This window comes from Salarias fasciatus, assembly GCF_902148845.1.
Source record: "Salarias fasciatus chromosome 23 unlocalized genomic scaffold, fSalaFa1.1 super_scaffold_20, whole genome shotgun sequence".
Classification (NCBI taxonomy): domain Eukaryota; kingdom Metazoa; phylum Chordata; class Actinopteri; order Blenniiformes; family Blenniidae; genus Salarias; species Salarias fasciatus.
Window position 1 is genome coordinate 4784975 of NW_021941230.1, and position 13756 is coordinate 4798730.

At 40.5% G+C, this 13756-nt stretch overlaps 1 protein-coding gene across 1 annotated transcript in view; it reads left to right on the forward strand.

Annotated features, from left to right (window-relative positions):
• The window catches only part of zranb3 (zinc finger, RAN-binding domain containing 3), a gene marked incomplete at its 3' end in the record, with an annotated part of 103253 nt that extends 89781 nt beyond the window's left edge, over positions 1-13472 (forward strand). The window contains exons 19-21 of the mRNA XM_030086382.1: positions 3654-3818; positions 4022-4214; positions 13311-13472. Of these exons, the coding sequence (XP_029942242.1) occupies positions 3654-3818; positions 4022-4214; positions 13311-13472 (520 nt within the window). The remainder of the gene's footprint in view (positions 1-3653; positions 3819-4021; positions 4215-13310) is intronic.
• Between the last annotated feature and the right edge of the window lie 284 nt (positions 13473-13756).

Consider the following 13756-nt stretch of genomic DNA (forward strand, 5'->3'; position numbering starts at 1 on the left):
TTACATTATTAAGCATTTCCTGTCTCATATTGTTAACTCTGATCTGATGCAAGAAATATAAATACAATTCGCAGGATTTTTGTTTTATCAGATCAGATTTGCTCTTCTTAACTCGAGCATGAACTGATTAGATTCCTGTGATTCTTGTGAGGTTCTTGGATTTTTTTTTTCAATACGATCCCAAACATTTAGATTCTTGCCCAGACAATCAACTCTCAGCATCTTTTTCCACAGTTAAAAACCCAAATTTAAGATGAATTACATAATTTATTTGCCTTTTTTTTTTTTTTTTGCAATTTATCAGACTGAAACTCTCTGATTTCCATCTTTTTTTTTTTTCTTTTTTTTTTTTTTAATGCAGCCGGCGTCTTTAAGCTCGGTCGCGTCTTTAAGCTCGGTCGCCGAGGCGCCGCTTTCAGCATGAAGCGCCGCGCCGCCTCATTTCCAGTGTCGGGAGCTTGAAGTACATAAAACGCCGCTAATGCCTCCGACGGCCGAACACCATCTATTTTTTATGTCTGCTTTTTTTTTTATTTTCCATTCAGCCGCCGCTGAATTTCCAGGCCTTTTGTGCGGCGGAAACTCAAAGAGGAGTTTACCTTGACCCGCGGCCGGCGGCGCCGATCAAGCAAAGTAGCGGTTTTCAACATCAGCAGGAAAAAAAAGAAAAAGCATAAATATTTCAGCCGGTAAAAAAATAAAAAATAAAATAAAATAAACGTGGGTTTTTCGGTGAGGTAGTGAGGACAGTAGAAGAAGAACGGCTGTCCCTTTCCTTTCCTGGCAGGCGGCGCCCGGAGAGTCTGGGCGTCATGCCATGGTGTCCCAGCAGGGCGGCGGCGGAGGACAGATGGACGCCGCTCGCCGAAACTGGAACAAAGAGACCGGAGACGGGATTTTTAATCACTGAAATGAAGAAGAGAATCTAAAAAAGAAAAGAGAGAGAGAGCGAGAGAGAGAGAGAGGAGTCCTGCTGCTTCAAATTTGAGAAGATACCAAAAGAAAAAAAGGGGGGGATGCGGCGCTAAGTGAAGTGTAGTGGTTGAAAGAGGGACGGAAATAGAAGAGAGCAGTGGAAAAAAAAGCCAAAAGATGCTTTAATGTCTGTTTAAATTCAGGAATGTGTGATGAAAAAATTTAAATAAATAAAAAAAATACCTAGCAAACAGCAGCAGGCTAATGTTTACTACGGTGGCCCAGAAGGCAGCATTAGTACTGCAGCAACAAATCATCAGGAGGGTAAAACTAACTTATCTCGACAGAGCCCCGATCCGGCACGTTTCAGCTCTCTCCCTGCTTCAGCACACCTGAATGTTCAGGCTCATCTGTAAGTTTGGACAGGATCATTCGTTTCAGGGGTGTTGAAGCAGGGAGAGAGCTGGAACAAGCTGGACAAGGGCTCTGCAGGAGCAGGACTGGGCAGCCCTGGGCTACAGGAGTCAGGAAGTAGGGATAAGCTGGGTGCCCAATAGCCAGTGGCAGGCGCAGTCCGCTAATCACCTACCCGCTGATTAGCGAAGCTAACATTTTCATTAGCGGATTAGCTTTTCAGCTAACTTTGAAAAACATTAGCGGACTAATTAGCTCCCGCTAAATTTACACGTTAGCGACTCTGGTTTCCGAGGGTACTTGAACACCTCTCGTACTGTGCAAAGTAATGAAAAGTCTCTTCTCTGTGGTTAAAAAAACGCCGAAAATTGTTTCGAAAAAAACATAGATTTTGTAATGCATATAACTCCCGATCCGTTTGTCCGATTGAAACGATTCAAAAACTGTTAGAAAGCCCTGGAACTCAAATTCCGGGGGTATTTGAATGACTCGCGTATGTGCTTGCGTCATGGCGCGACATCAACAAATAATCCCCTATGTGCTCTCGGCGCTCGGGGCTCGCGGAGAAAATAGAGAGGAACAGAGCGGGCCGCTACCCCACGGCTATCAACCGTCAGATAGGAGCTCGATCCGAAACTCGGTGCGCGGCGCGTCCTGTGTGAACCAGGCGTTAGCGGTTATTGTTAGCTTCAGCTAAATCTTTTAGCAGTTTATCGGTTTAGCGTTATCGAAGCTAACTTTTTCAGTTAGCGGAAGAACGGTTATCGAAGCTAACTTTTTGGTTAGCTGTGCCCACCACTGCCAATAGCCTCGTAAACCAGCCCCGCCCACTCCACATCCGTATTTGGGTTTTGGAGCTGGGGAGGGTCTGGGAACAAGGCAATAGAAAGAGAGTGCGACTCGGTCGAGCCAATCAGCGTTGCCACTTTCTGTTTTCAAAATTTTTTTGGGCGAATTCCGGCGGCTAAACCGGAAAGTGACGCCATTGCTGCGTAGCTGAGATTACGGAGATAAACTTTAACCATCGTCTGAAAGCAACAATCAAGCAAGAGCAAGAGTCTGAAGGGTCTGCGCTTGGCGAGTTTCTAACAGGAAAAGACGTTTTCGCGTATGGAGAAGCTAGAGCTAAAGAGCTAAAGCTAACCCTTAGAGAAGCTAACGCATTTTGATGACGTATTTGTTTTGAAGCGCTGATTGGATGAAGTATGCTGTCAGTCAAAGGAGGAACCGACGCCCCCCTACATGAAGTTTGTACTGCCTTGTCCCCAGACCCATCCTAGATCCACAGTCCAAAAGTGGATGTGGAGTGGGCGTGGCTAGTTTACCAGGCTAGGGCCCCAATCCTGTTCCTGCAGAGCCCATATCCAGCATAATCTAGCTCTCTCCCTGCTTCAACACACCTGAATGTAATGATTTTACCAAAAGTATTATCATTAAACTTGTTTTTTTTTTCACTCTTCCCAGTGAAGTTCAACCCTTTCTATGGTGGTTTTATCCATAGACTGTATATAAAAGGTGGGCGGAGCTAATGTGACATCATCCATACACTATATATAAAAGGGGGCGGAGCTAACATGACATCATCATAGACTGTATATAAAAGGTGGGCGGAGCTAACGTGACATCCATAGACTGTATATTAAAGGTGGGCGGAGCTAACGTGATATCATGCATAGACTATATATAAAAGGTGGGCGGAGCTAACGTGACATCATCCATAGACTATATATAAAAGGTGGGCGGAGCTAACGTGACATCATCCATAGACTATATATAAAAGGTGGGCGGAGCTAACGTGACATCATCCATAGACTATATAAAAGGTGGGCGGAGCTAATGTAACGTCATCCAAAAACTGTATATAAAAGGTGGGCGGAGCTAACGTGACATCATTCAAAGACTGTATATAAAAGGTGGGCGGAGCTAATGTGACATCATCCATAGACTATATATAAAAGGTGGGCGGAGCTAACGTGACATCATCCATAGACTGTATATAAAAGGTGGGCGGAGCTAATGTGACGTCATCCATAGACTATATATAAAAGGTGGGCGGAGCTAACGTGACATCATCCAAAGACTGTATATAAAAGGTGGGCGGAGCTAACGTGACATCATCCATAGACTATATAAAAAATGGGCGGAGCTAACGTAACGTCATCCAAAGACTGTATATAAAAGGTGGGCGGAGCATTTCAGAATGGGTTCAAATGAGACTCGGGCTGTTTTTGAAGCCAACACCATCGGCCCCTGCTGGAATTTCCCTGGTGTTACAGCTTTTCTTCACCATCGTCTTCCCTTCTTGTCATTCCGTCTCTTCGCAGTGACGGTAAGGATCCCGGATCGCCTGGATCATCAGGATACCTCCAGGCGCTGGACGCCCAGGGCATCCCCCTCTGCCTGTCCTGCCAGCAGCCCTGCCCGACCCCGACCCCGACCCCGACCCCGACCCCGGGCACAGCGGGCGACGCCCGCTTCTGCAGCCCCAGGTACAGACGGCCCATAAAACCCCCAGCGAGGCATCCGTCTCAGAAACGGCGTGCTAAAATAACTTCGTCCTCCGAGCCAAAGCCCGTCCATCTGGCGCCTGAGAGATTCAATCACTTCTCAGAGCTTTAAAGATCCTGCCAGCGAACGCCGTCTGCGGCGAGTCTCCATCTTTTTTTTTTTTTTTGTGTGTGTGTTCCTCCAGGTGTCAGGAGGAGTTGCGGCTGCGCTCCAGCCAGGCCTTCCTGCGGTCGCGGGTGCTGGAGGCGGAGCGCGGCGTCTGCCAGCACTGCGGCCTGGACGCGCACGCGCTCTTCCTGCAGGTGCGCGACGCCCCGCCCCCCCTGCGCAAGGAGATCCTGGAGAGCAGCTGGCTGGCACAGCTGTCGCTCAAACAGGTACGGGAGGAAGTGGATCCAGGAAGTAGATCCAGGAAGTGGATCTAGGAAGTGTTAAAATACGTCGAGTGCAAAGATCTAAAGGTGTCAGAAAATGAGCAATAATAATGGAAAATAGGCGAGATGAGTGCCTAAAAGATACAAAATGGCCAATATTAGACAATAAGTGTGATAAAAAGGAAGTTTTTCAGCCAAAATGGGACAATAAATGTGTTGTGAAATGGTGAAAAGCAGTATTTTGAAGCAAAATTTCAAAATAAAGGTCATGTGAAATGATAAAATCATATATTTAAACCTGTATTGTGAATAGAAAAGTGATGTGAAATGATGAAAATGAACAACTGAATCAAAATTTCTCAACAAAGGTCACGTGAAATGATAAAAATGAGCATTTTGAATCAGAATTTCACAATAAAAGTCATATGAAAAGGAAAAAATAAGATATTTTAACCATATTGTGAATAGAAAAGGGATCTGAAATTATGAAAATGAACAATTTAAAGCACAATTTCACTATAAACGGCAGCTGAAATGACTAAAATGATCAATTTGAATCCAATTTTATAGAAAGTATAATAAAAGTATAAGTATAAATACATAAAGGTGTCAGAAAATGAGCAATGATAATGAAAAATAGGCAAAATGAGTTTCTTAAAGATACAAAATGACCAACAGATGACAATATGTGTGATGTGTTGATATAAAAAGAGGTATTGGAACCAGAATGGGACAATGAATTTGTTGTGAAATGATCAAAATTAGTATTTTCTGCCAAAATTTCACAATAAAGGTCATGTGAAATGATAAAAAATGAGCAATTTGAGCCAAAAACCTACAAAAAAGGTATTTTATTCAAATTTTACAAAGAAGTTCTTGTGGAATGGTAAAAAAAAAAGATCAATTTGAACCAAAATTTCACATTAAAGCTCACGTGAAATGATAAGAAAAAGGTATTTGAACCATATGGTGAATATAAATGTAATGTAAAATGATAAAAATTATCAATTTGAACCAAGTATTTCACAATAAAGGTCAGGTGATGATAAAAATGAGCAACTGAAAACCAACATGTGACAATAAATGTCACGTGAAATGTTGAAAATGAGTAATTTCAATCAAAATTTCACAATAAAGGTCATGTGAAATGAGGAAATTAAGCAATTTGAATCCAATTTTCACAGTAAAAGCCATGTGAAATGATAAAAACTTCAATTTAAACTAATATGTCCTGATAAAGTTAATATGAAATGGTAAAGCTGGTGTTGGAACCAAAATGTGACAATAAATGTCATGAGAAATGATGAAAATCAGCCATTTCAACAAAAACTTCACAATAAAGGTCATGTGACTTGATAAAAACTATCAATTTGAATAAAAATGTCATAACAAAAGTCATGTTAAACGATAAGAATAAAAAATTTCAACCAAAATTTCACAATAACGGTCTTGTGAAATGAGAAAAATTAGCAATTTGCACCATAATGTGACAGAAAATTGCCACAACGGTGTACAAAATACTCTATATATGTCAAACAATGATAAAAAAACGGACATTTTAACTAAAATACGACAATAAAATTGATGTGAAATGATACAAATTTGCAATTTCAGCCTAATTGTGACAGTAATTGTGATGCGAAGTGATAGAAAGGTGCAGTCTCAATCAAAATTTCACAATAAAGGTTGTGAAATGATAAAAATCAGCAGATTGAATCAGAATTTCACAATAAATGTTCAGTGAAATCATCAGAAAAAATGGTATTTGTACTAAAATGTGACAATAAATGGACACAAACATGTACAGAAATCAAAATATGTCTAAAAACCATCAAATAATTAAAAATTAAGACGCTAACAAGACAGATGTGTACAAAATGAGAGCAAAAACTGCAGGAAAGATTTGCAAAGTGACCATAAATTGAGGCAAAATGCTGCAAATTCAACTTCTACTGCAACAAAATGATGTGAAAAAGACCAAACAGCACCGGTAAAGTGAAATTGGGGCACGTCACAGAACAAAAACAACTAAAATGAGTAAAGAAAAAAAATGAAACTGAAAAAGTCAAAGAAACCTAAAACTGCAAAAGAAAAAATAAAGAAAATTCTGCAACGAACTGTGAAAATCAATTTACGTAGATTCATAAATGTGTTAAACAAGCCAAGAAGGAGTCAAAATAGGGGAAAAATCTAAATTTCTTTGATAACAGCACTAAACAATCGATGCTAATTTCAGGATATTGGACAAAAAGATCATCAAAATATGCAAAATGACCAGAATTTCAAATTAAAATGCTGCAAAAACTGTGAAAATCAATATCAATACACATTTATAAATGTGTTAAACAAGTCAAAAAATAGTCAAAATGATTGAAAAATACAGAATAGTTTGTTAAAAGCAATAAAAATTTGATGCTAATTTCAGGTTATTGAATAGAAAGAAGGTCAAAATACGTAAAAAAAAAAAGTCCTAATTTCAAAACAAAATGCTGCAAAAACTCTGAAAATCAATATCAATGGATTCATAAATCTGTTAAATAAGCCAAAAAGAGTCAAAATGGAGGAAAAATACATATTCGTTTGATTAAAGCAATAAAAATTAGATGCAGATTTCAGGTTATTGGACAAAACTATCAAACTGTCCATAAAAGTTAAATTTCAAAGTAAAAATGCTGCAAAAACTCTGAAAATCTTAAATGTGTTAAACAAGCCAAAAAATAGTCAAATGGGGGGAAAATACAAATTTGCTTGAAAAAAGCAATACAAATTAGATGCTAATTTCATGTTGATCATGAAATATACACAATGAAAAACCCAGAATTTCAAAATAAAAATTTTGAAAAACCTGTGAAAATCAGAGATGTGTTTAACAAGACAAAACAAACGTCAAAACGGTTCAAAAATGCAGATTTTTTTGGGATAAAAGCAATAAAAAGAAAATGCTAATGTCAGTTTATTGAAGTAAAAGAACATTGAAATGTGCAAAAAAGGCAGAATTTCAAAATAAAATGTTGGTAAAACTGGTAAAGCCAATATGAATAGATTCATAACTGTGTAAAACAAGCCAAAACAGAGTGAAATGGGGGGGGGGGGGGGGGGGGGGGGGGGGGGATACAGATTAGTTTGATCAAGGTTATTAAGGGACAAAAAGAACATAATGTGCAAAAAAAAGCTGGATTTTCAAAATAAAATGCTGAAAAAACTGAAAATCATAATGGTGTTAAACAAGACAAAAAAGAGTCAAAACGGTTGAAATTTTTACTTTTTTTTTTGCATAAAAGCAATAAAAATGAATTGATAATGTGAGATTATTAAAAAAAAGAACATAAATATGCAAAAAAGCCAGAATTTCAAAATAAAAGGCTGCAATGGATGAAAAAAGAATTTGTAATAAAACGATTTCTGGAAAGGAAAACATGGACGTTGTTTCATCTGGGTGTTTGTGTAAGTGCGAAAATAAATGCACCCTGTACTCCCAATCCCACCCACCTACTGCACACACACACACACACACACACACACACACACACACACACACACACACACTGAGGGTCCCAGTTAAATGGATTGCTGGGCCCATTGATTTCCTTCCTCTCCTCCTCTTCCTCGGTGCCGGGCCTCGACCGGTAAAGCCTGTTTGATTTGGTTGGCTGTTATCCTGCAAAGCCAACACACACACACACACACACACACACACACACACACACACACACACACACTCTCACACACACACACACACACACACGCTGTTCCCAGCAGCGCCGGCGGCGGCCGATCGATGCGCCGAGCTTTAGAGGAAACAAACTCGGCCACATGATAAGGCGGAGAAGCCTCCAGATTATCGGCTCATTCTTTGGTGTGTGTGTGTGTGTGTGTGTGTGTGTGTGTGTGTGTGTGTGTGTGTGTGTGTGTGTGTGTGTGTGTGTGTGTTCCCAGGTGTGTGTGCTGTTTGTAGACCTCGGGGTGTTTTGGTGTGTGTGTGTAGGTATTTTGTGTATTTAGGTGCCAGTGAGCTCGGCTTTTTTTGGCACAGAAATGTGAGCTCGATTGACCGTGTGTGTGTGTGTGTGTGTGTGCGCGTGTGTGTGTGTGTGTGTGTGTGTGTGTGTGTGTGTGTGTGTGTGTGTGTGAACTCTGACCCCCCCGTTCTTTAAATCTTTTGGGATCAATTCCAGCTCGCTGCCTGAATGTCAGCAGAGAGCAGGAAAACACTTTCCTCCTCTGGAACGCTCTCAATCAGCACTGAGCATTCTCTACCTCTCTCTACCCCTACCTCTCTCTCTCTCTCTTTTTACCTCTACCTCTCTCTTTACCTCTCTCTCTACCTCTACCTCTACCTCAATACCTCTACCTCTCTACCCCTACCGCTCTACCTCTAACTCTCTACATTTACCTCTCTACCTCTACCTCAGTACCACTACCTCTACCTCTCTACCTCTATCTCTACCTCTGCCTCAATACCTCTATCTCTCTCGCTCTACCTCCCTACCTTTACCTCAGTACCTCTACCTCTACCTCTGTCGCTCTCGCTCTACCTCTCTACCTTTACCTCAGTACCTCTACCTCTCTACCTTTATCTCTCTACCTCAATACCTCTACCTCTCTACCATACCTGTCTACCTCTATCTCTCTACCTCTAGATCTCTCCCTCTATCTCTCTACCTCTACCTCACTACCTCTACCTCTCTCGCTCTACCTCTACCTCTCTACCTGTACCTTAATACCTCTACCTCTCTACCTCTGTCTCTCTCGCTCTACCTCACTACCTCTATCTCTCTACCTCTACCTCACTACCTCTTTCTCTCTACCTCTACCTCTCTACCTCTATCTCTCTACCTGTACCTCAATACCACTACCTCATTAGCTCTACCTCTACATTTACCTCTCTCACTCTACCTCTCACCTCTCCCTCACTACCTCTACCTCTCTACCTCTGTCTTTCTACCTCTACTTCAATACCACTACCTCTACCTCTCTACCTCTATCTCTTTCACTCTACCTCCCTACCTGTACCTCAATACCTCTACCTCTCTACCTCTCTCTCACTTTACCTCTCTGCCTTTACCTCACTACCTCTACCTCTTTACCTCTATCTCTCTACCTGTACCTCAATACCACTACCTCACTAGCTCTACCTCTATACCTCTGTCTCTGTCTCTCTACCTCTATCTCACTAGCTCTACCTCTACACCTCTATCTCTCTACCTCTATGAATTTGAGGAACTGTAACACTGATTTAGAAACAAAATACTGATTGAAGGCCCCGAAATACCAATTTCCGCCACAAAATAGTCATTTGATGCCCCAAAATAATCATTTTTAGCTCCGAAATACTAATTTGTCAGCACAAAATACCAACTTTTGGCCCCAAAGTCCTAATTCAGGCCACCAAATACCCATTTGGGAACACAAAATACTAATTTGAGGCAGTGAAATACTGATTTGGGAACACAAAAAATTGTTTTGATTCCTTGAAATACTAATTTGGGAGCACACAATACTAATTTGCTGCCATTAAATACTAATTTTGGAACACAAAATACTAATTTTGGCCCTTTAATACCAATTTGGAAACACAAAATACTAGTGTGTTGCTCTTAAATACTAATTTGGGAACACAAAATATGAATTTGTTGCCCTTAAATACTAATTTGGGAACACAAAATACTCATTTGTTGCCCTTAAATACTATTTTGGGAACACAAAACAATCATTTTTGACTCCAAAATACTACTTTGAAACCCCGAAATATTCATATGGAAACACAAAATACTGCTCGGAACACACAAAACACTCATTTGTACTCATTTGTACCATCTGAAGTGCCAATGTGGGAACACAAAATACTCATTTGAAGCCTTTCAATACTAATTTGAGACCACAAAACTACTACTATAACTAAAACCGCTAATTTAAGGCCCTGAAATACTTTCTCCTTTTCTCCTGGAATTGAAACTAACTTTGCATTTTCAATCCGTCTGACAAAAACTCATTAAAAGTGTGTTTTTGGTGAAGAGAAAACTCCCTTTACTCCTGTAAATACCGACTTCAAACCCTCGTCTGGAGCATGAAACAAGACAATCGAGTGGAGGAGACGTCACATGTGATTCCCGGAGGAATCTTTAACCTGCTTTCTCTGCTCGCTGATCAAGTTTCCCGTTATGTAGGCCACAGGCATTGGATGGGATTTAGGGTCAGAAATGTGGGATTTTTGACCAAATATTCATATTTGGTGGTTATAAATTAGTGTTTCATGGCCAAATTGGGTTTTTTGGTGGCATTTTGTGAACACAGATTAGCAATTTTTGGCCTTGAATTAGTGTTTCATGGTTACAAATTAGCATTTTATGGCCACAAATTAGTATTTTTTGGCCATAAATTTATATTTCTTGGCTAAAAATGAGTATTTGTTGAGTCAAATTAGCATTTTGTGGCCGCAAATTAGGATTTCCTTGCTACAAATTAAAATTTTTGTGGCTACATATTAGCATTCCATGGATACAACTTAACAATTCTTGGCTACAAATTTACATTTTGTTGCTACAAATTACCATTTTGTGGCCTCAAATAGCATTTTGTGGCTTCAAATTAACATTTTGTGACCCCAAATTAGCATTGTGTGACCTCTAACTAGCCTTACATGCTCACAAATTAGCATTTTGTGGCTACATATTTATATTTTGTGGCTACATATTAGCATTTTGTGACTGCAAATTAGCCTTTCGTTGCTACAAATTATCATTTTGTGGCCTCAAATTAGCATTTTGTGGCTACAAATGTATAATTTGTGACCTCAATTTAGCATTTTGTGGTTAGAAATGAGCGTTTTGTGGCTACAAATTAGTATTTCATGCTTACAGATGAGTATTTGTGGCTACAAATTAGCATTTTGTGGCTATATATTAGCATATTGTGGCCACAAATTAGCATTTCATGGCTATAAATGAGCATTTTTTTGCTCACAAGTTAGCATTTTGCGGCTACATTTTAGCATTTTGTGACTAATACTTTGCATTTTGTGGCTACAAATTAGCATCCCATTGCTCAATTTTACTACTTAATGGGTGCAGCTTAGTATTTCATTGCTACATATCAGCATTTCCGGGCTACAAATTCTGTTTTGTGGCCTCAATTTGGCATTTTGTGGCCTCAATTTGGCATTTTGTGGCTACATTTTAGCAATTCATGGCTACAACCTAGAATTTTTTGGCTACAAATTAGCATTTTGCAGCTACATTTTAACATTTTGTGGCTACTACGTTGCATTTTGTGGCCAAAAAAAACCATTTCATGGCTACATTTCAGCATTTCATGGGTACAATTTAGCATTTTGTGTCTAAAAGTTTGCATTGTATAGCTACAAATTAGCATTTATGGCTACATTTCCGCATTTCATGGCCACAACTTGTACAAATTAGCATTTTGCGGCTACAAATTAACAATTTGTGGCTACAAATTAACAATTTGTGTTCAAATTTGAGTTCAAATTTGTCCACACCGTCCCTGATCCGGGGATCAAAGGTCACCTTGTTGCCTGTTGTTTGGGCGTGCTGCAGATATTACGTCTCTCAGCTGGACGCCGTCCTCACTCAGCCTGAAGCTGAAGAAGACTCGTCTCTTTCCCTGCAGCTCGCTTTCATTACTTCCTGCTCCGCTGCCGCTGCCGCCGCCACCGGCCTTATCTTCTTTCAGGGCCTCAAACTAGTTTTTTGGGACCTCAAATTGGTCAATTTTGGAAACAAATTAGCATTTTGTGGCTACAAATTAGTATTTCAGAGCTAAAAGTTAGCCTTAGCCTTTTGTGATCCTAAATTAACATTCTTTGGCAACATATTAGCATTTCATGGCTACAAATTAGCATTTTGTGGCCTCACATTAATATTTTTTGACCTTAAATTAGTCTTACATGGCTGGAAATTAGCATTTTATGGTCTCAAAAAATTTACATTTTGTGTCTACATATTAGCTTTTCATGCCATTTCATGACTAGAAATTAGCATTTCGTGGCTACAAATTAGCATCTTGCGGCTACATATTAGTATTTCATGGCTACAGCTTAGGATTTTGCGGCTACATATTCACGTTTTGTAGCTACATGTTAGCATTTTGTAGCTACATATTAGCATTTTTTGGCTCCAACTTAATATTTTGTGGCTACAAATGTATATTTTTTTACTACAAATTAGCATTTTGGGGCTAAAAATAAGCATTTTGCAGCTACATATTAGCATTTCATGGCTGCAACTTGGTATTTTGTGGCTCAATTTAGCATTTTGCAGTGACATATTTGCATTTTGTAGCTACATATTAGCATTTCTTGGCTCCAACTTGGTATTTTGCGGCTACAATTTAGTATTTTGTGGCTACAAATGTATATTTTTTTACTACAAATTAGCGTTTTGGGGCTACAAATAAGCATTTTGCAGCTACATACTAGCATTTCATGGCTGCAACTTAGTATTTTGTGGCTCAATTTGGCATTTTGCAGTGACATATTAGCCTATTCGGTATACAAATCAGTATTTGTGGCTACAAATTAGTATGTTTGACCACAAATTAGCATTTTTGACTGCAAATTAGCGTTCTGTGGCTACAAATTTGTATTTTGTGGCTACAGTTTAGTATTTTGTGTGCTAATTACAGGTGACAGAAATGGTTGGTCCTCGCCGTCCTTGATCTGGGGGTCAAAGGTCACCTTGTTGCCTGTTGTTGGGCGTGCTGCAGATATTGCGTCTCTCAGCTGGACGCCGTCCTCACTCAGCCTGAAGCCTTCATTAGAGACTCGCCTCTTTCCCTGCAGCTCGCTTTCATTACTTCCTGCTCTGCCGCTGCCGCCGGCCTCATCTTCTTTTTATTGTGCGCTGCCCGGCGGCGGCGGCGGTCCGGCGGCACGGGGATCTGTTTAATATCGGCGGCGTTTTACTAAAGACATCAACATCAGCGGCGAAAAAATTAACTCCGGCGTAGATGGATGGTCTGGGAGGCGCGGCTTGTTTTGGGCAATTTGGCGCCGTTATGAGGAAACGTTCCGGAGGGTAATCAAACCGTGTGTGTGTGTGTGTGTGTGTGTGTGTGTGTGTGTGTGTGTGTGTTGGGCAGCTGAACCAGATGATCCGCGCCCCGGTGGAGGGCGACTTCTGGCAGGCGGACCACATCCGGCCGGTGTACGGCGGCGGCGGCCAGTGCTCGCTGGACAACCTGCAGACGCTCTGCACCGTCTGCCACAAATCGGTGTGTACACACACACACACACACACACACACACACACACACACACACACACACACACACACACACACACACACACACACACAGCACTGCGGGTCGGCGGTAATGACATCACGGTGATGTATGGCGTCTGTCCCGGCGACGTTTCTCCGCACTCAGTCAATATTACATAATTACACAACAATTGTTTTGTCTTTTATGTTGAAGAACGTGGGAATCCACTGACACTCCCATGTTGATATATTGATCGGTTCTCCAAGTGCCGACCGCAGGTTTGAAATCATACATCATGTTTCTTCGGCTATGTTTTTTTTTTT